The sequence below is a fragment of the Desmodus rotundus genome, chromosome 7 (genome assembly GCF_022682495.2).
Source record: "Desmodus rotundus isolate HL8 chromosome 7, HLdesRot8A.1, whole genome shotgun sequence".
Lineage (NCBI taxonomy): Eukaryota > Metazoa > Chordata > Mammalia > Chiroptera > Phyllostomidae > Desmodus > Desmodus rotundus.
In genome coordinates, this window is record NC_071393.1 from 129,302,641 (window position 1) to 129,324,246 (window position 21,606).

A 21,606-nucleotide genomic window follows, 5' to 3' on the forward strand; every position below is an offset into this window, starting at 1 on the left:
GGGCAGCAGGGCCAGGAGGAGAGCACCGACTGGTGAGGGGCAAAGGGGCCTCGACCAGCCAGATGCCCGCCCCGCCCCCAGCCCACAGGATACTAGCTGAGGACAGTGCCAGGGGGCAGGCGGGACCAGAGGGAGTCAAGGCTTCCCCGCTGAGACTGGGAGCCAAATGAGAGGGCTGGGATGAACATCGGAGACACTCCTTCCTCTGCAGTTCCATTTAAGGACAGGAAATGAGCAGGGACTGAGATGCAAGGGTTTGCTCTCTTCTAACAGAAAATGCAAGCAGAAGTCGCGAGTTCAAATTCTGCTTCTGCCACTTCCTCTGTGTCTGTGAAACAGAAACTACAGCGAATCTCTGAGATTGCCTCCTTGTGTATAACATGTGCATATCTTGGAGGTGCTGTGGGCGACGAGGAGATCGGGGGTATGGAAGCGTTCTCATGATTCTGCGACACACGGGCTCTCAGGGCCAAACCCGACCCGTGCTCTCTGAGCTCCTCCTGCCCTGGTCCACACAGCAGACGGTGATGGGCAGGCCAGCTCGGCACCTGGGATGAGCAGCTGGGCTGCCCTGGCCGGGCCAACTCTCCTGCAGATGCCTGGAGCAGGACACAGGCCCCCATCCCATGGCAGCACAGGCTCCAGGGAGTGCCCCTCTGCAAACAGCTCAGGTCCTGACAGCGCCCCCTATACCAGCTGCAGCCTGCCTACCTGCTCCTTAGACAGAAGGAGAGGTGCCCACTCACAGTTCCTGCCCCCATTCTTGGGAGGTAACAGAGGCTCTGGCCCACTCCCTCAAAACAGACAGACAGTGGGCCCCCTCCCTGTCAGACACTTGGTCACCACCGAGACCATACTGCCTTTTGGTGCAGGCACGAAGGTACCCCGCCCTGTCCTGCAGACTCAGCCCTGGCACGGAGAAGGCGCCTCACCTGCTTCTCCGATTTCTCTAAAACCGCTCCTCCAGAGAGCAGGCTTCCCCACAGCAGACACCTGGGTCTTAGCTTTGTCTGTCTTCTGGAGACATCTCCAGTGTGAGCCCTCAGCCTGAGGCCTCCAGCCTGAGGGTGGGAAGAGCAAGAGCCCTTAAGAAGTGGGCGTGCGTGGGCATCACAGCTTCAGCTGCAGAGCAGCCCCCTTCTGCCCGCCCTCACTGGGGGCTCCTGGGTAGGGAGAGACGGCAGTGAAAGAGCAGGGGAGTGTAGCCACAAGGGAATACGCAGAGGTGCGGTAGGAAGGGGGAAGACAGAGAGCTTCGGGAGGGCCAGTGACACTGAGCCTCCAAGGGTCACAGGCACAGGCCGAGGGGGGAAGGCATTCTGCTGAGGGGACAGCAGAAGCAAAGGCGGGGGAGGGAGCCCAGGATGGCTGGGTGGACACAGGTCTCACGGGAAGTTTACCTCAAGGCAGAGGCCGGAGAGACAGCTGGAGACAGACCAGCCAGGGAGTTTGTGTTTTATCCTAAGGCAACAGGGTCCTGAGCTGGGGAGTGACGGGGTCAGCTCTGAGTTTTGCAGTGACCCGTCTAGCTCTGTGCAGGGCCCAGGGGCTGGGCTTGGAAGGGCCCTGGCCTGAGCAGCGAGTCAGGCGCAGGGCTGGCCTTGCAGGTTTGTGCACAGGACTTCCCCATTCGGGAAGGACTGGGACGCTGCCAGACCTGGGCACAACACCATCTCTGTGGCTTTGCAGGGCCGGTGTGAGGGAAATCAGACCCACGATCTGAACCCACGAGCCCAGGCTGGGGGGTCAGGGCCTTATAGCACAGGGCCCAGAAAAGGCAAAGGGGAGCACGGGCACTCGGGCACCAGACAGAAGCGGGGGCCCGGGTCCAAGGTCTGGAGAGACTGTGAGCACCGCGCACAGACCCGCCCCTCCCGGGGTGAAGAGACGATCACTAGGACCCTGGCACTGCCCCACACCCTGCAGCTGGCTCGAGCTAGATGAAACCCATGGAAACACCTCCCAAAGCGGGGGACACGGACTGGCATGCGGTTGGTAGGAGGTTCACTGGAATTACTTCCACAGAGAGAAAGGGGGCAACAGCCCAAATTAAGGTGCGTAAACTCAGCGTTTCTCTTCCTAGGTGTTTCTGCCACAGAGTCCCCCATGTGTGCACACAAAGACATACACACACGGGCATTTCCGTCACTGCAGCAAGCCTGTCAAGCATGACCAGAAATGCCCTCCACGTCTGTTAGCAGAGAAGCCTGACCAACGTGAAATCTTTTCCAAGATGTATCATATGGGACCATGGCTCTCTGTGGAGAAGGGAAGACCATCTCTGTTCACATATACACGGTACCCGCCAAAAAGGTTCAAGGCCACTGGAACCCACGGCTGCCCCAAGACAGGACCCAGAAGAGCCTGTTCGCAAATTGGTTCTGCATGCACGTGTTACCTGTTACCAAAACAGGTTACGAGGGACGGCTGGGAGCCACACAGGGACCACATAGGGAAAGCCACACCAGAAGCACAGCCCACGAGCAGACTGGTAGAATGCACCCCGGTTGCCAGAGGTGGGAGAAACTGTGGGGCATTGGGGGAGGGCAGAGGAAGCTTCCTCGGGGCAGATGCCAGCAGTGACCCCGCCACCCATCGCCGCTGGTGAGCAGAAGGGTCACAGAAGGGGGGTTCCGAAAGGACAAGGCAAGGTCATGGCACCCAGGCTGCAGCCTCCAGAGTGAACTGCACGGTACACGTACCCCCACAGCATAAAGGTGACCCCTTTCCAGATGCAGGGAGGTGCAGAGAGGGTGCCCCGTGGGGCAGGGCTGGGTCTGGGCACCCAAAAGGACAACAGGCTCTCCAGGGTGTGGGACTCTGCACACGCGCCCCAGGGTGCCTTTGGTGTCCTCTGGGTCAGAGGCACCCCCACCTGAAGGTGGACACCACCCCCAACTATCCCTCTCCCTGGGTCATCTTCCGAGACCACCTGCAGTGCCCCCTTCCCTTGCCTTGCTCAGCCATCTGGCAAGGAGAGCGAGCAGGACTGGGAGAAACCGCAGTCCCAATGAGGGAGACACTCTCGTTCACAGTTCACAGAGGTGATAGGCAAGTCCAGGAAAAAAATGTAGCTCCTGCCAAAATATGACCCAGAATGCTGCAGAAGAGAGGGCAGGAAGGAAGCTGAACACTCTATTACTTGAGACAGCAAATACCTTCTCCCTCCTCTGTGCCAGGCCCCCCACTGAAAACAATGCCTCCCTTTCTGTCCCCAGATTTTGGCAACAAACTGCCAAGCATTTCTACCTCCCATCAACAGGAGGCTGGCAAGGTGCCCATCAGGCTGTTCATCTGACAAATGTCACATGCCCTGTTACAATGCCACACCACCGGTCCTCAGGCAAACAAAGAGACGCCAAGGCCACACACAGCCTCCTGAGCCGGGAAAGGGATGTGCAGGGCTGGGTGCTGGCCAAGAGAAGGTGTCTCCTCACAGGCTGAGGCTAAACCAGGACAGCCTGGCATTTCCACTCAGGGATCACTGTCGGGGCTGTGGGGGTCTCAGTGGTCATCTGGCCCAATTGTCCCAGCTGACAGCTTGGCAAAGTGAGCAGCAGAAAGGGGCTGCCTGGTCCCAGGTCACAAAAGCCCAGTTCTACTCCAGCTCAGTAGCAGCACCCTCACTCCTAAAGCACCTCTTAACCCCTATGCACCTTCACACAGCGGCTCAAGTGGGCCCGTGGGGCAGCCCCTGTTGCCTGCTCTGCCTGCCCCACCCCCACCCTGCAGCCAGAGAACCCCCTCCAAGGCCCACAGGCTCCCTGCCTGCTTCAAGGGGTGTGCAAGCGTCACAGCCAGAGCTTGGGGTGCCTGCTCTGAGAGGCGCCGTCTGGAAGCACAGCTGACCTCTGCACCAACCAAGGGTCACTCTGGTCAGAGGCCACCTGGGCCCCTCACCTCTGTACTCCACCACTCCGGTCTCTGGCTGCATGAGACCAGAGAGAGCTGCCATTGTCGGAGGTGACCCTGACGATGACTCCCAGCACTGCAGACTACTGTCACTCCCTGGGGCACACCACAGCCCCCCTCACTGAGGCCACGGGGCACGCTCGTTTGCACATGCTCCCCCAGCCACTGTCCTCCGGCCACACCAGTGTCTTCCAGGCCCTCAGGCCTCTGTGCCCACCCTGCCCAGCAGGCTGGACAGATGCTGTCCCCTCAGCCGGCTCCACAATCTCCTGGCTTACCAGGACTTTTAGCCTCTGAGGTCAAGAGTCAACTTCTTAGAGAGCAGCTATAGGATAAGGTGACAAGAACCTCTGGTTGGTTCACAACCACAGATGGCGACCTCCTCCTCAGGTGACCCTGAACCACCGGCCCTCACCCCCCCAGGGGTCAGTCAGCTGCCAGCCAAAGCCCTTCTGGGGCAAAGTTGAAAAAAACACAGGCAGAGTTCTAACTGAGCAAACCCAGGCAAGTGGCTTAATATCCTCCGGCCTCAGTTTCTTCACCCGAAAAATGGGGAAGTAATTCCATTCTCCCAGGCCTGGATTTTTCTCCTTCCTAGAATTTACCATCATTGGAGACTGTGGTCCCTTTTCCTCCATTTACTTGTGTTCTGTGAGCATCACCCTGCCCGTGCCCGACCTGACCCTCCCCCACAAATCAGGCAGTCTCGGCCCCCAAACAGGGTGACCTCTCTGCCGCAGGTGTGACTGGAGTGAAGACCCCGTGAGAACACGGGCCTCTCGGTCCGCCCTCCGATCTCCAAACCCCAGGCACCGCACCCAGCAAGGCAGGCCTGTCCGCACGTTACAACGGCAATGACTTGGCGGACCTTCAAGCTCGCAGAGCTGCTGCTGGGAGAAATGCAGGGGTCTCAACCAGGGGCGAGCTTCTCCCCAGGGGCCATTCAGCAATGTGCGGACAGGGTTGATCGTCACAGTGGGGGTGGCTGCTACTGGCATCTAGTGCGGGGAGGCCGGGGGTGTGGCTAAACATCCGACTGCGCACAGGACAGCCCCCCACTCGATAGACTGATCTGGCCCACGTGTCAACAGCGCCAGGGACAAAGAACCCTAAAATAATGCGTATACACATCCTTCCTACAACTTCGGAAAACTGGTTGGTCAACAAGCATCAGTGTTTCTGAAACCCAGCATGCCTCACACCCTGAGCTGTAAAACCGGGACCGTCTACACAGAGGGACCACAGCCAGCGGGCTGGGTCAGAGCTCGGGCTCCCCTGCCACCCAGTGCTGTACAAAGTCCAGCTCCACTCCAGGCTGGCAACAGGGTCATAAAGTCGCGGGTCTGCCTGGGGCGAGGCAGACGGAGGGGGGTGCGGCCCTCCTGTGCACACAGGAGAGGCCCTGTAGACAGCTAATTGCCCCAAGTGGCACCAACCTCCCCGGGCAGAAAGCAGGATTCACGGCCACCGCCTGGCCATGGGTGCACAATGGACAGACTGGCCTCACAGGCACCCCAAGACAGATCTGTCCCCTGGGGCCAGGACCACCAGATGTGCCAGTTCTGCCTCCCTGGCACCTGCCAGCCAGTGCTTCATCCTGTGGCACCAGATGTGTCAAAGGCTGTCCCAAACGGTGACTTCCTCCTCAGGTGACCCTGAATCACAGGCCCTCACCCCCGCGGGGGTCCGTCAGCTGCTGGCCAAAGCCCCTCTGAGGCACATTTGGCAGAAGCACAAGCAGGCCTCCGTTTCCTCATCTGAAAAATGGGGAAGTAACTCCATCTTCCCAGGGACTGATATGTGGACCAAATGGGATAAGGACTGAAGTGCCAAAAAAGAGCAGGGCCCTCTAGGACACACTCGGGAAACAGCAGCCTCTCTGGCTCCACGGTGACCACCTGTGTCCTTTGCTGGCACCCTGGGGTCTTACTCTGGCCCTGACCTTCTGTTTCTTCTGCTTCTCCTCCATCCCTACAGCATCTGCTTGGGCTGGCGGCCGCTCAGTGAACCTCTGAGGACCACCAGGTTTGATTCGGCACAGTGGGGAAACCACCTCTGAGCCCTGAAGGTCGGGAGCAAAGCAGGGCTGTGACCCTGAGGGTGCTCACCACCGCACCCAGCGACTGCCTCTGGAGTTCAACGCCACAGCTCCCGACGCCACCCTCTTATGGTGCGCCACCTGGGCACGCTCCTTGTGCAGCAGCTGGGGCAGGCCAAGCCCAGGTGAGGGGTGCCCGGGAGCCCCGATACCAACTGTGTCTTGCCTCTTAAGCTGAAATCAGCCCCCACTTCGTCTCCCCGTCACAGAGCCCAGCTCCCACTTGGAGACACTTCTGTAATCACTGCCGCATTGATGCCAGTGACAACTAAGAACTCTCAAGCTGGCTGGAGCTGACAGCAGATAAGGTGGCCCAAGTGGCCCTACCACCACGGCATGATGACACTAATAAGTTGACATGACATGATGCCACAGCGTGACGACACTAATGAGGTGACATGACTGAGTGTCGCCAGGTGCGGCGCCTGGGCTGAGTGCTCTCCGTGTGCCACCACACGCAGACACTGACCGAGAGCCGAGCGCTCACCCACGCCTGGCGCCGGCCCTACTCTACGAGCGCTGTGCGTGTTAACCACTGAACCCCCCCCCACCCTGATGGGCCGGTTTAATGACCTCTTCTGGGTTTTAGGGGAAAGAGCTCTGTGGGGCTGCTGTACACTTTTGCTCATGTCTGACCCCCTGGCTCCCTGTACCCAGTCGTGGCCTCGAGGATCGGTGAGGACACTAAAATGCCAGAGTCCACGGCACGTGTCACGTTGGGGCAGAAACGAGAGCCAGAAGGAGTTTCACTGAGTATTCTTCCCTTTGCCACGACGACCTGTCAGCAGCTGCCCCATCATCCCGAGTCCCAGACCTGGCAGCAGAGCCAACCTTCCGAGGAGGCATGTGGGGCCCGAGGTAGAACCCTGCCTGGAGGGGCCCCGGGAGCTGCTTGTTACTGCAGCCGGCCAAGCCCAGCCTGGTCCCCTCAGACTGACAGTCGAGGCAGGAAGGAAAGTCATCTGCCCCGCCCTCCTCAAGAGACAAGGGAGCCTGCAGCCATACTTCTAGGAAGGGACAGGTCACACAGCCTGCTCCGGCCTGTGCCCAGGTCCAGCAGATGTCTGCTTCACTGCCCCAGGACTGCCACGCCTGAGTGCTCTGGGTGGCGGGCGTGTGCTGACACACTCACCCTTCCCCTGGCCCTGGGCAGCGGGTGCAATTGTGCATGTTCTATAGACAAGGGGACTGAAATACAGAGGAAGTTAAGAGACAGGCCAAAGGCCAGCCCACAAAATGTGGTGGGAAAGCTCTGGACCAGGGCGACAGGCTACCGTCAGCACCCCTGACCACGCTGCTATGGGCGGGGCGGGGGTGGGGGGCACCCAACCACCTAAAGGAGGAAAAGGCAAATTGGGGGGCTCTACACACCTGCACATAAAGTCTAAGGAGGGCGCCAAGGGAGACAGACCAATGGCGAGCAAGCATGCGAAGAGATGCCTGGTGCCATTGGCCACCAGGGACACCGAAATCAAACACCATTCAGACAGCTGGAACCAAAGTCAGAGAGAACTTTACACACTGCTGATGAGGATGGGGAAAGGCGCAGCCACTAGGGAGGAGGGTGGCGGCTCCTCAATCGACCCCACGACCCAGCAACTCCATGCCGGGGTGTCTACCCGAGAGCAGTGAAGACACACGTCCACGCAAAGTGTGCATGAGTGTTCACAGCCAGGCCCTTCCCGATGGCCCAGCAACGGGAACCACCGAGGCTCCCCGGGCCGCGCCTGGAGGAACACGGGATGCACCCAGACCATGGAACACCCTTCGGACAGAGAAAGGGGGGGAGGCTGCTTTGTGCACCCACACCGATGAGCCCTGAAAGCAGCACACTGAGTGCAAGGAGCCAGAACAAAAGGCCACGTGTTACGTGATTCCATGCCTGAGACAGTCCAGCACAGGGCGATCCACAGCCAGAAAGTTGTGGCTGCTTTGCGCTGGGAGCGGCAGTGGTGAGTAAAGGTGTGGGGCTCATTTCTGAGGCCACGCGAACGCCCTAGAACGACAGTGGTGACAGCTGCACGTATGTGCAAGTGTGTATCTGCGTGTGCACGAAGAACAAGGGATGGTGGGCACACCTGAAACGTGGTATCTCAGTAAACCTATTTTTAAAGCGGGGGATGGGGACAGGACTAGTGAAGACATCCAATGCTGTGTCCTCGCTCCGGCTGCCTCCCTCACAGTGAGGAGAGCGTGCCCTGCCCGGACGCACTCCACGCAGTCGAACAGCAGACAGGACCCAGCAGGCAAGTGGGGCACTGGCCTGCATGGGTCCTTTCGTGCCAGCCTGGCCCAGGCTGCTCAAAGGCTGGCCTGTCACAGCTGAGAGAGGGGACACTGGGGGCCACGGGCCTGGGGGTGAGGACGGGGTTCCCTCTTCGTGTCAGAAACCGCCAGGCTCCAGTGGCTGCTCAGAGTTCATCTTGCGCTGGCAATCCCCACCCTGCCCCAGGCAGGGCGTCTCTCAGCCAGTTTAAACTGATTGTATCATCCCTCTCCTCTCCCATCCCCTGGCCTGCAGGGTAAAGTCCAAGCTCCTCCGCCTGGAGTAAAAGGCCTCTCCCCAACCGCATCTTCAGCGCTCTGACACTGGAGGCATGTCACCCACACCCAACAGACAGCGCTACGGCCTCGGGAACCCTGCTGAGCCCCCTGGACCTGCCCACTCCTCCTCTGCTGACCCGCCAGGGCGCCCCACACAAGGCCGCACCCACGAGGGTCTTCCACTCCACAAACAGGAGGCCCGTGTGCAGCAGCAGGGATGCCAGGGGTGCGTATGCAACCCCTGCCCCTGGGAACCTGACCCCTGAATAAAGAGACGGGCAACAGTGATGGATAAAGAACGACAACCTTCCGAAAGGAGGGAATGAGGAGTGCAGGGTTGTGAGGGCCTAGGATGGGGGATAGGCCCTTAGTTGGACAACCACGGAGCTGCCCCTGAAGATGGGGCACTTGAGCTGAGCTGGGGTGCGGTGAGGACGAGTCCCAAGCAAGGGGAAGGCTTGTGCAAGGGCACTAGGTGGGCAAGAGCCCAGAGCCTGTGGGGCTGCCATGGGAGGGCCACTGTGGCATGGAAGGGGCAGGGGCCAGATGCACAGCCCCCCAGGCCGAGTCAGAGATTACTGCGACCTTCACCACCCCCTCCATAAGAGGGCGTGGGACAACGCTAAGCCAGGTCCTGCAGTGACCAGCTCTGTGCTTCTCCTACCCATCACTCTGGGGCTGTGGGGCTATTCCTGGTGTCCCTCATGGCCTCCCCTTGGGCCGGCAGCTCAGCAAATGGGGTGCCCCTGCACAGGAAGTTGTCCTTGTGTTTGGACTGGGAATCCAGGGACCATTTAGGAGACACTTAATACCCTTCCAGCTAAGCTCATCCAGGGAAAATTCCACGAAGATCCACCTGGCCTGCTCCACATGCCTCGTGGAACATAAGCACCGAAACCCTCTGGGCAATTGTGGGGCTGGAAGGGGCAGCAGGAGGACCACTCCCTGGCCACACCTACGCCTGGATGCCCCAGTGAGAAGACAGTTCTCTTTACTCCCTGGAGGCCAGGAGACCCCTGAGCCCTGGCACACGGGCCCCGTAGTCTTAGCCCCTGAGGGACCTGTGCCCAGGTCTGTTCACTGGTGACTGAGTATCAGGCAGGGCCTTGCTGGCACCAGGCATGAACTTGGCACAGTAAAACAACTGAATCATCCGGAAGGTTCTCCAAGCCAAGCCCTGGAGGTCAAATTTTTTTTAAGTTTCTATGGCAACCAGCTTTAGTGATCAGCAGTAAGGCCCAGGCCCCACTCTCCAACCTGTCCACGAAGGGCCGCCAGGAAGAGTGGAGAGAGCCTCTCCGCTCTGACAGCTCCGCTCTGCCCTGGGCCCTGCAGGCTTCGTGGGCACACCCCATAGGCAGAACGCCTCAAGGCTGCCAGGAACACCTCAGAAACTCACCGGTCTCGCCCCGCACCCCCAACCGCCTCCCCAGGGACCTGAGCAGCGCCCTGGAAAAGGCCCTCCAAGAGGAGCCCCAGGGGCCAAGCCCTCTCACTCCGTTTCTTACAGCACTATGTGGCCAGGCCAGCTCCGCACACCCAGGCCCTGGCTCTGCCTCCTGCCTCTGAGATCCCCTCCCTCAGCCTCCACCGACCCCGCCCCCTCCTCCCACCTAAGCCACGGCCTCCTTGTCAATGTCTCAAAGACGTTAAAACAGGAATCTGAAAACAGCACGTGGTCAAGATCAAGTGTCCCTCTATCTGGTCCCGCTCTGGACTGAACCTCTCGTGTCCTGGGCCAAGCAGGCTGACAGGCCGGCACGGCACCGGTGGCAGGGAGGCCTGCGAGTCCTGGGCCTGCCTCTTCCCTGGCCCTCAACCGGCGCCTCTGGGCCCTTCTCTATACCACCCTCCACCTACCTCCTCGCTTCCTGGGGCCTCTGGGAAGTGCCTGTCACCCTTTTCCCCAAAGGATTGTTCTCTCCACAAAGGAGGAAATGTCCCGGCCTTATCAGATATCCAGCTTCATGCAGAAGAACAGACTTGTGAAAACTTATCCCAGAACTACGGAGGCTGGAGGTTGTCCTGAGGTCACCTTAGTCATCGGAGGGAGGGAGGGCTGGGTGTGTGTGCCTGGGGAGGGGTGGGGGGCAGACTCCAGGGACCCAGCAAGACCTCCCTGGGAAACCACCCGGTGCTGAAACCCTTAGGCTGCGTGTCCCCACGCCCCCCTGCCGTGCTCTCTCTGTGACCTTCTCTCCTGTCCAGAGCAGGAACACAAGGCGCCCTGTCTCCTTACGGTCAGTGAGCACCTGCCCTGGGCTGCGGGGTGCGTATGTGCGGGGAGCAGGGGGGTGAGGCCCCGGGGTGGCTGTCCTCCAACTCCCAGGGCAGGAGACAGGCTGCGGGTCACAGTCCTTTATCTCAGAGGCCAGCAGGGACATGGGCAACAGTGGAAGCACTCGGCCAACATTAGCAACTTTAATGTCCATGGACACAACTCCTTGCAGCAACCTGCCCACCTGGGGCAGTAGGAATGCTCAGCACCCCGTTTTACAGAAGAGGAAACTACAGCTCTGGGTGGCCATGTGATCAAAATGAGGTCCAGCTGCACACGCTGGGGCCTGAGCCCCCAGTGAAGCACCTTATGTGCACTGTGTCACTTACTTGTCCCAACACCACGTGACGTTGTCCTGGCACTAACATCCTTTCGCAAGAAGGAAGCTGGCTCAGCGAGGGCATGGAGGGGCCTATACACGCCTTTCCCACAGCCTCCCGCCCCGGGGAAACATTTCAGGCCACAGGCAAGGCAAAGGCCCTGGAGAGCACCACATGGGGGCAGCATAGTGCCCCCTCCCCCAGCAGGGGGCCACCGCAAGGGTCACAACCAGGCCACAACTGCATCTGGGGCCACTTGCACAGAGGAAGCAGGAATCTGTGGCAGAGTCATCCAGGGAAGGGGCGAGAGCCTTGGGGAGGAGAGGGGGCTGAGTTCACAGACCCTGAACACTGGGGAGAGAGAAAATGCTATCAGTGGGGGGTGGGGGGCCGGCTACTGTGTGGCACTGAGAGTCCCCTTTGTCCTGATAAAGAAAGCCAGGAGGCTGGGGCTCCAGTGGTCACTCGCTGAAAAGTGCTAGCTCAGGCGTTCCCACCCCAACTCCCCACCGGGGAGGCTCTCTGTTTCAGTTGCACTTTCACTGATAAACTTGACCTTGTTTTTCATGGCCCCAGAGCCGCTTTCCAGAGGAATGAATCACGTTCTTGTCCAGCACAGAGAGAACACAGGACAAGTCTGTGGGGGCAAAGGCCGCACCTCCCAAGGTGGTGGGCAGGTCACCGTGGGGCCAGGCCCCTGGCTGCCGGGGAAATGAGGCAGGGCAGCGGGGACGGCCAGGAGGGTGTGTGGTCCACGCTCGGGGACCAGCACACGGGGTCGAGGCACAGAGCACAGAGAGGGGGGTTTCCACCAGGGTAGCACTCAGGGCCAAGTGCGACTGTTTCAGTTCTGAGGCCCCAGGAGCCCCTTCTTCAAGCACGGTGAGAGGTTCCACACCGTGTGCCAATTCGTAACCAAGGCCTGTGGTGGCGTGTGCACAAGGGCACGTGCGTGGTGGCGTGTGCGGGCGCACCTGGTCTCAGAGGGACTCTGCTCAGTAAACCAGGTCTGCGAAGGCCGAGGGTGGAAGGTTGCCGGCCACGCCTGGTTCAATCCCATTTCACACCCAGCTAGACAGAGGCCCTGGCAGGGAGGTGCCTGACCACAAGCCCAAGTCTTGGCAATGGCAAAGCCACTTCTGGGGAGCACACAGCCAGACAGCCGCAGGAGCTTTCAAAGTGCCCAGCCCTTCCCTCGCACCATCCTCTCTCACCTGGAACCGGTGCACCAGCTCCAGGGACTGGCTGTCGTTCTGGTCGGCTTCGATAATGACATCGGTCAGCTTGTGGATGATGACATCCAGGGGGCCCTGCTCCTCGATCGGCCGGCTGAGGTTCAGCTGTGACAGGGGACACAGAGAAGAATTTCAGCACCTGAGCCCATGGCCCTATTCCCTCCCCACCCTCTGCACATCCCCATGGCACTGAGAGAGGTGGGGAGGGGGGGTCGGGGGCTGGTACCGCTGGGAAACAGGACAAAGCGGATGAACCCGCTAAGATCCCAGACCCCACCAGGTCAGGCCCCGTGTGTGTCCTTCCATCCCCGAGCCCCACGCTACCCAGGGCACAGAAACACACCGTGGAATCCAGGTGACGAGGAATCCACAGGTCAAGTGGGCACCACTGTGGAATAGCTTTCTAGAGAGGGCACGTACTGAGCACGTCCCATCTGCCCAATACCCTGGACGTTTTGGGAAGAGCTCAGTGAGGTGAAGTCGCACGGCTGAAGTCAACAGCGGGATGTGTACTGAGATCCAGGAGGACGCCGCACGCATCAACACAAAGTCTCGGCAAAGCTGTGATCTCCACAAACCCGGGAGACCCACCACTGACACGTCACCCTGGCGTTGGGGCTGATCAGGACACGTGAAGGAGTGCAGGCTGCCTGTGACCCGCGGGGCCCCGAGTGCCCTGACCCACTGGCAATGGGTTTACTTTTTCAAGAGCACGAGGTTACGAGGACGGGCCCCCAGGGAGCACAGACGCCACTGGACAAACAGCATCACCTGACCGCAGGCAGGCGGACCTGCCAACAGCCAGGGCAGCCTGACACTGTGCTACCTGACCCGGCATGCGGACACCACCGCCTGCAGCCGGCCCGGCACCTGGCTGACCCCTTGGATGGCCTCAGAAGAAGCCAGATGAGGCCACCAGCCCCAGCCCTGTCCTCAGCCCCACCCACAGGCACTCCCTCGGGAATTCAAGGCTGGCTGTTTCACAGTCGCTAGTAAAGAAATCACAATGACAGCTACAAATGACAGCTCCAGGAGGCACCGTGCTGGAAACTTCACGTGCATTCATCAGTTTCCAACCATGTGATGAGGGGCCATCTCACGGGCGGGTGGGGGACACGGACTTCTGACACCTGCCCAGGTCTCACAGTGAGGAAGTTTCAGAGCTGCGACGCAGACCCGTGCTTGTCGTGCGGGCGGGGCCCCCGCCCTGCGCCCACGCAGTGCCCTGGGAAGTGGTCCCCTGGGAAGCGGTTGTGAGCCAAAACCACCCAGCTCCCTCATCCTCCAACTTCTGGCCAAGTCCGGCCAATCGGAGGCATTGACAGGCGATGGGAAGGAGAAAGGGAGAGAAGTCTGGGTGTCTGTTAACCGTCCTCACACCCCCGGTCCCTGTGGGCAGGGCAGCCCCTCCCCAAGACCACTGCTGTCTCTAGGGCTCCGGCACCACCCTCCTCCCCCTGTCCCCGCAGGCCTGGGACGCTGCCAGCCCACTGCTCCTGGGGGGCCTTCAGCACCTCCTGAGACCCTGCCCGGACCTGGCCATCCTCCCTCGTGTAAACCCCTTTCCAGTTAAACCTTCAGACGGCGCCAGCTCTTCCCTGCCGACATCCTTACTCCTCTTTTTTACTGTCTGCCAGGAAAGATGGTAAGGGATTTCCCCCATTAAAAAAAAAGTCCATGGACCTCACAATAAGAAAATAACGAAGGCTCCTCCACTACCCAAAGCGAGTAGCATGCAAGCAAAACAAAAACAAAACAAAACAAAATGCAGACCAGCTGAGAAGCCGACCCCCTCTTCCAGGGCTCCGGGATGGGGAGCGGTGCCTGTCCCCACAGCAAGCCCAGACCCTGAGGGTGGCTTCCCCCCTTCGCATTCCAGGACACCAAGGGCCCAGAAGGAAAAGTAGCCAGGCAAGGCCACGCAGTTGGGAAGTGGCCCAGTTGGGGCCTGGACAAGACCCAAAGAGCGACACCCAAGGGCTCTGGCCCCAGCCAGGCCGCCAGGCTGCCCTGGGCCTCGGTTTCCCCCCAACCAAAACAGGAAACTGCCAGGGCCTCTCCGGTTCTGCTGCAGATTCGCTCCTACATTCCCATTCGACCCCACTTCCCAGAGAAAAGCGGAGTGTGAAGGAAGACAGGGAAGTCAGGGGAAGTGGTGACGCGGGCGAAGACAGCAACTTCTCACACGGCGCCACCGACACAAGCCCACTGTTGCCGTGCCCCGTGGCCCCACCGCAACAGGCACCGCAGAACAGGGGCCGACATTTTCAGAGCAAGACAGCTGCACGCGGAACAGAACCAGGTCCCCCGAGGGATGCTGGGCAGGGCGCCCCGGGGCCAGTCGGAAACCCTCTTCCCACGAGGTCCTCCCAGGTCTCCGTGCAGCACGAGGGGCAGAAAGCAGCCTGAGCGGAGCCGCGAGGGGTTCCAGTGGGTGTGGGGAAGGGGGTGGTGGACGAGATGCCCCTGGCTCGTCCTCGCCTGGCAGCAGCCGGGGCCTGCAGACCTGACAACCACGGCTGTTTGGAAAACAAGCTCTCCACGTTCCTGGCTACTCCACGGAAGGTAAACAGTTGAGTTCTGGACGCCGGCCACCTTCCTTTGTGTATTTTCCAAGGGTTTTTATGCCAGTTTTTATGCCTTTCACGACAGCAGCAACTTGGGACACACATCAGGCCTCCTCTGGCCCCTGCTCGGCCGCCTCTGGCCACGGCGTCTCTGCTGAGGCCTCAGTGGAGCTGCCAGGGTTTCCTAGAGGCTCTCTCTCTGGCCCCGCTCCACTCAGGTGGCCAGACAAGCCTCGATCAGCCTGAAAACGCCTCAGGGGGGCTTTGGTCTCCCCGCACTGGCTGGGAAGGAGGAGACAGGCTGCCCCCTCAGGAGGGGCACCCTAAGGAGAAGGGGGTACCACAGAGGAGGGGACCCTCAGAGGGGGACACACCTCAGAGGCCCTGCTTGTTCCCAGATGGGGTGGGTGTAGGGGCTCGGGCGGAAGCCAGCTCATTTCAATTGTGTCGTTTTGTCTTTCTGACCACAGTCTGCCCCCAGAGAAGGGAACTGCCCCAGGGGCGTGTTGTTCTGTTCAGAGGAAGGGGTCTGATTGGACCCCTCAGCAAGTAACGAGATGTCTCAATGACAGGGCTGCCAGCCGTGGCCTGAGGAGGTCCGCAGGCACCACGCTTCCCTGTCACGCCACCCGGGAGGCCAATGGCGGATGCTGTCTGTGCAGTGCTCGGCATCGGGAGAAACAAAGGCCCAATGTTCCCTTCGTGAGGACTGGGCAGCGAGGCAGCCTGGGGCGGGGGAGTGCCGGGAGGCGTGAAACAAAGGCCTGCACACCCCTGGTGGCTGGGAAGTCACCCCTAACTTCAAACAGGCAGCCCAATCACACCCAGCGCAGCAGCCAAGGCAGCCAGGCTCTGGCTCCCCACCTTCCCCCCTACCTGGCCGGGTGGACAGTGGGCACGGCAGGCGCCAGGAAACCCATCGCGGCTCAGCTGCCCCTGGGCCAGAGCACGCCACTTAACTGCCCTGTGCCTCCGTTTCCCCATTCATAAAATGGGGATGCTGTTATGTTTTCCTTAGGACCGCACAGGGCGGCTCCGGTGCATTACAACGGTCCCTTTATGGATGGGGCACAGGGTGGTGTGCGGCCCATGCAGGGCGTGACCCCCGCTCAGGGCTCAGGACAACACTCCTGCCCGCTCACTCGCTGCTTTGACAAGCATTTTCTGGGCACTTCCTATGTGCCAGGCCCCTGCCCTCTCCTCTTTGGGGTCCCAGGCAGCTACGGACATGCAGGTTCACTCTGGAAGCAGAGTCAGGGGAGGGACGCAGCCGCACACTGCTCCGCTCCGTGGCCTGGAATGCCCTGCCCCCTGGAATGCACCCCCCCTCAGCCCTTTATGCACACAGTGAGCTCTTACTTGTTTTCCAAGTCCCAGCTCAAAAGTTCAATCCTTTTTCAGACTTTTCAATTCACCCCACCCCAAGCAGGAAGAACCAGTGAATGGCTCCCTGGTCTCTCCCACGTCCCCCCAGGACTGTGCCGTTACTTCCAATTATAAATTATTTCTGCAACACTGATTCCTCTACCAGACCCCGAGATCCCCGACCACCTTGGCTGAGATCTGCCTTACACAGCCCCCAAAAGGGGAGAACGTGGGGGTGTGGGAGGAGGTCAACATGAGATCAAAGGCAGGGGGTTCTCTAGGCTGTATTCCCAGCTCTCCCTTCTCTCCCACACTCCCCACATGCTTCTCAGGCATGATCAATAACCAGCTAGACATGAAAGAAACAGACAACCAACCCTGGGTTCATCAGGGATGCTGGGGACTCAGGAAACCTGGCTGCGGTCCCCAAGCCCGGGCTGCTCATCCTCTTGGGATGCAAAACTCAATGTGCTACATGACCTGAAAACAACCTACCCTTCTCTGAGCAGCCCCAACCGGCTACCACTGACTTCCCAGCTCAGGGGGCTGCAAGGGAAGCCAGCGTGGCGTCAGGCAGGTGTGAGGCCAGGCCTGTGCGGTCTCTCTCAGAGCCTCGATTTTAATCCCAGCACTATCGCTCAGCTCTCACACACTCGCTCTGTGCTGGGCTCTGCTCTAAACACCTTGACACGCATTAACTCACTGAAGTCTCACAGCAGCCTGAGCTGGGGACCCAGGAGAGAGGAGCAGAGGTTAAATGGCCTGCCGAGGTCTCCCTGACAGGAGAGTCTTCTGTCCTGGTGAAGCGAAGCTGGGTGAGGGCTGGTCACCAGAAAGAACAAGTCATGATGAGAAGCTTTCGGCCCCATCCCCCATTCTCCAGGAGGGGGAGAGGGGCCGGAAATTAAGTTCATTGATAGATTGTGCTCATGTGATGAAGCTTCCTTAAAAATCCCAAGGGCAAGGTGGGTGGTGAGGTAACTTCTGGGCTGCTGAACACAGGGAGGTGCGGGTAAGCGGCTGTGCCCCTTTCCCTCGCACCTTGCCCCATGCCCCGCTGCCGTCTGGTGTCCTTCCTCATGTTCCCTTACAATAGGCCGGTAAACACTAAGTGCACTGGTTTCCTGAGTTCTGTGTGTCGCTCTAGCAAATTAATCAAACCAAGGATGAGGTTGTGGGAACCTCCTATTTTAGCTAACTGATCAGGAGCGCAGGTAATAAATAATAACCTGAACTTGAGACCGGCAACTGAAGGGGGCCAGGGGGAGCAGTGTTGTGGGACTGAGCCTTCTAACCTCTGGGATCAGATGCTGTCTCCAGCGGGGTGGTGTCAGAACTGAGTCACGTTGCAGGACATCCAGCTGGTGCCGCGGAATGGCCTGGCATGGAGAAAACTCCCACCAGCTGGCATCAGAAGCGCTGATTGTGCAGAAGAGCAGAGGGGACGCACGGGCACTGTGCGTTCCTCCCTCAGGGTGTTCAGCGAGCCCTCGACAAACGCCAGCTCTCGCGTTTCCCCTTTCGCACCGCTCACCTTTTACTGACGGGTGGGCATTTTCCCGACCCTGTCGAGAGCTCCAGTACAGGCCAGACTGTGACCTTTGCAAAGCTAGGTCACTGGAACTAGCTCACATCGGACTCCTCAAAAGTGTCTGTTGCCACAGTAAAATGTATCATCATCGTTAATGATGGCTGACATTTTAAAACTCTTAGTCCGGGCCACCTACAACTCTAACAAGCACCTGAGGTGCAGATGAGGACACTGAGTCACAGGGAGTCACAGAGAGTCACAGAGAGTCCCGCTTGGGAACCCAGGCCCCTCTCCTGCCAAAGTCACATAATTAACCTCTAAACCAAAAGGGGTCCCCGGCGCCTGGGGCTTTCCCTCCATCCCCTTCTCCCTCAGTTCACACCCGCAGAGCGGCGTGTTTTCAGCTGTGACTTCAAATGGAAGTCACTGGATCAAAAGTTTTGTTTCAACCTAGGTCTGGACAAAACGGCCCAGATGAAAGGCGAGTGGCGTAGGTCTGATTTATTCCCCTGCACTCTCCAAGGATCTGAGGGTCGGGGACAGAACTGACACCTCCAATGTTTAAAGGCCTCCCCAAGCAGAGCAGGTCTCTTTTGAAAAGTGGGGGCTGGTGCCTCAGGGACAGACTTCAAAAGGGAGACTGGCCTCTGAGGAGGCATCGTGTAGAGGCCGGCAGCTTTGCTCTGGGCAAGAGTGACACTCACACCGGAAGGACTTCAAAGTGGCCCTCAGAAAGGTCAGGAGCTGAGGGGTCCCATGGGACTGGCCACCCAGCAGCCTCTGCCCCCAGCTGGGGAGGGGAGCCGTGGCCAGTGCTCCCTCACCCAGTTCCCCAGTTTCTCAGGAACCCGTGTGTAATCATTGGGGTAACGAGAGTGAACAGCAATCAGGGGTAGGCAAAAGAGTGAGTAACTTTCTCCCCTAGAAGATCAGGGGCCAAGTGGACTAAATGGTCGCATGATAAAGGCACCAAAGTTCTGGCAGTTTGCAGGCTGACTTAGTTTCAAAGAGTTGGAAAAGTCACACCTGCTCAGCAAGCACGGCTCCTGAAGAACGGGATACACCCTCAATCTCAAGGAGCCACGAAAACCCTGGGCTGCAGCCAGTGCTAGAGAGCCAGGTTCAAGAGCAGATTAAAAGGATAAAAACGGCCAAGCGCTTTCACCCAGTAAGCCCCCTCCTGGGACACTGGCCTGAGAAAAAGGTCAACAGGCGAAAACCACTCCTGGCCCCGCAGGTTCACAGAGGCCCACCCCCAGGAGGAAAGTCACAGAGCACAGGTCCCACAGTAGGTCCGGCTTCTAACGATGGGCACGCCCCCACTGGAAGCCAGTAAGGAGATGCGGGGGTGACTGTGGGCGCGTGTCTCACAGCCCTGTGAGACCGCATCTGCTTCGCACAGCGCTGCAAAGGAGCCGCCAACCTGAGAACCGGAGGGTTATGGACACACTGTTCATTTGGGGGGCCGGGGGGTTGGGGGGAGCTTTTGGGACACATGGCAGGACTCTCTTCCTGCGTCCCTTGCAATTGGGTGCCACCACATGACTAGTTCTGGCCAATGAGCTGTGAAGAACAGTGAGACGCCTCACTTCCTGGGCTGAGCACCCAACTGCCAGTGCCAGGCCCTGCAGAGCCGCTCCTGGCCCGCAGGTAGGGACCTGGCACCGCCCCCATGAGCTGCTGCGCAACTGCGAGGGACTGGGGCTCCAGCAGGCCTACGATGGGCACGCAGCACGAGTGAGACATGAATAACAACGTGGTTCCGGCCTGCTCTGATTTGGGGCTGTGAACCCAGCACCGCCTGGTCGGGCCTGACAGCGTCCTGCAGGCTCTCCTTTTCCCGCATGTTCAAACACAGGAAGTGAAGCTGGGAAGGGGGGTGGGGGGAGGGACTAAATGGGCCTCATCAGGTAACTAATAACCAGGTTACGGTGGGCTTTGGTTGGGATTATTTTTTAAAATTTATAATTAGTGTTTGGGTGAAATACGATGACAGGTGTTTATCCAGTAAGGGAAAGATTGTTTGTCCAATCTCTTAGGATCGGAAGGCAGAAACCTTGAACAGAGAGCCACACCGTCCATGCAGCTGCTCCCCAGCACCCCAGAGAAGCCCACCCCTAAATCTGTCAGATGAGTCCCTCCACCCTGTGTGGCTCAGCCACATGGGCTACTTCCAGCTGTCACAGTTCAGAGCGGTGCTGCAGCCAGTCGGGCGCTGGGCCCCAGACCTGCCTGCTACGTGCCAGGCACCGGCTGGGTCCTGGGGGGAAAAGCACCAACCACAGACGTGAAAAAATAAAAAGGGACACAGAACGGGCCGGCGGACCCAGACCACACGGAGGAGAGCCCAAGGCCACGGAGGGAAGGGTGGCACGTGCTGTGCACGCTGTTACTGCCCTGTCCCCAGGCTGCAGGCGGAAAAACCCAGAGTCCTCCTGCCCAGCAGTCCCCTCTGTCCCTGAGCCACCCCAGACACAGCGCTACCCCCTCCGCAGGCAGAAGGTCGAAGGGCAGGGCACTTCCCTCACCTCCTCCCAGCCTGTTTCCTCACCTGCAGAGTGAAGGCAGTGAGACATCCTTCCTGTAGCCGTCCCCAGACTGCCGTGCAGGGACAGGCACCAGATCCCCACGCGGACCCAGCCGCACACACTGCACAGACATCGGCGATTTGGATTTTCTTCCTTCGGACTAACGAGAGGCTGGTTGTCTCCGTGGCAATCAGTGCAAGCCTCTGCCCTGTTTGGCTCCTTGCCAACACGATCCTAATGATCACCTCCACCTGGACCACCAAGATGGGTAGGGTGTCCCCCGGTGCCGTACTGGGCACATTACAAAACTTATTTCATTTAATCCTCATAATGCTCCTGGGAGGCAAAACAATAGGGGGGCGGCAGGGCTAGGGGGTAGGAACAGTAAGCTAGAGTATAAACGGTAAGCTGGAGAGGCCACCAGACTCCATCAGAATGTGACAGGAACAAGAAATAAAGCCTCTGAGGTATCAGGGTTGTTTGTTCCAGAGGCTTAGCTTAGCCTGTGCTGATGAACACTCCCAGCCAGGAAACTCTCTGCCCAGGGCCTCTGGCACTGCGTGCCCGACGCCAGGCCTCCAGCACTGGCCCAAAGAGAGGAAGGCGGAGCTGCAGACAGAGTCTGGGCCTGCAGGCAGTGGCCTCAGTCTCCTTGTCTGTAAAACGGAGCCAAGGATGGTGGTCTTCACACTTGACAAGACTGTGCGGGTACAGCCTCAGTCAGCTCCTGCCAGGCCCATGGCAGGGGCCATTCTGAGGGGCAGGGCATCGGCCCTCCCTTCCTGGAGCCCGCTCTGCTCTTGGTCCAACCAGATCCTCCTCACCCATCTCGTTCTTGTTGGACCTTCCACCCAGGCTGCCAACTAGCAACTGACGTTTGGGTTCAGACTGCGTCCCAGGCATGATGATTACACCATGAGGGAGTTGCAGAAGAAGAGTTCTCCTTAGCCCGTGCACCCTCACCGAGATTGGTGACTGTGCCCTGTTCCTCCCTGTGACCAACGAAGGCCTGGCATGGTGCCAGCTGTGCCAGGGAGCAGCAAACATGCACTGAATTCATCCCCAAAGTTGAAGACTCATACATACCATCCAGCCACCCACTCACCCTTTCGCTCACACAGCACTTACTGAGCACGCACTTACACAACCACCCCCCCCCCAGGTAAATGTTACCCACGCCCTCCATTAAGAAAACAAAGACAGATTCAGTAACTCAGTCAAGGTCCTT

The 21,606-nt window shown here is 59.3% G+C and overlaps 1 protein-coding gene across 5 annotated transcripts in view; it reads right to left on the reverse strand.

Annotated features, from left to right (window-relative positions):
• The window catches only part of ITPK1 (inositol-tetrakisphosphate 1-kinase), a 133,872-nt gene that overhangs the window by 40,737 nt on the left and 71,529 nt on the right, over positions 1–21,606 (reverse strand). For 4 of the 5 annotated variants that reach the window (XM_053928080.2, XM_053928078.2, XM_053928081.2 and 1 more), the window contains one exon: positions 12,367–12,492. In XM_053928080.2, the coding sequence (XP_053784055.1) occupies positions 12,367–12,492 (126 nt within the window). Of the gene's footprint in view, positions 1–10,414; positions 10,554–12,366; positions 12,493–21,606 lie in introns of those variants that run through there. The other variant, XM_053928082.2, reaches the window with a different exon arrangement.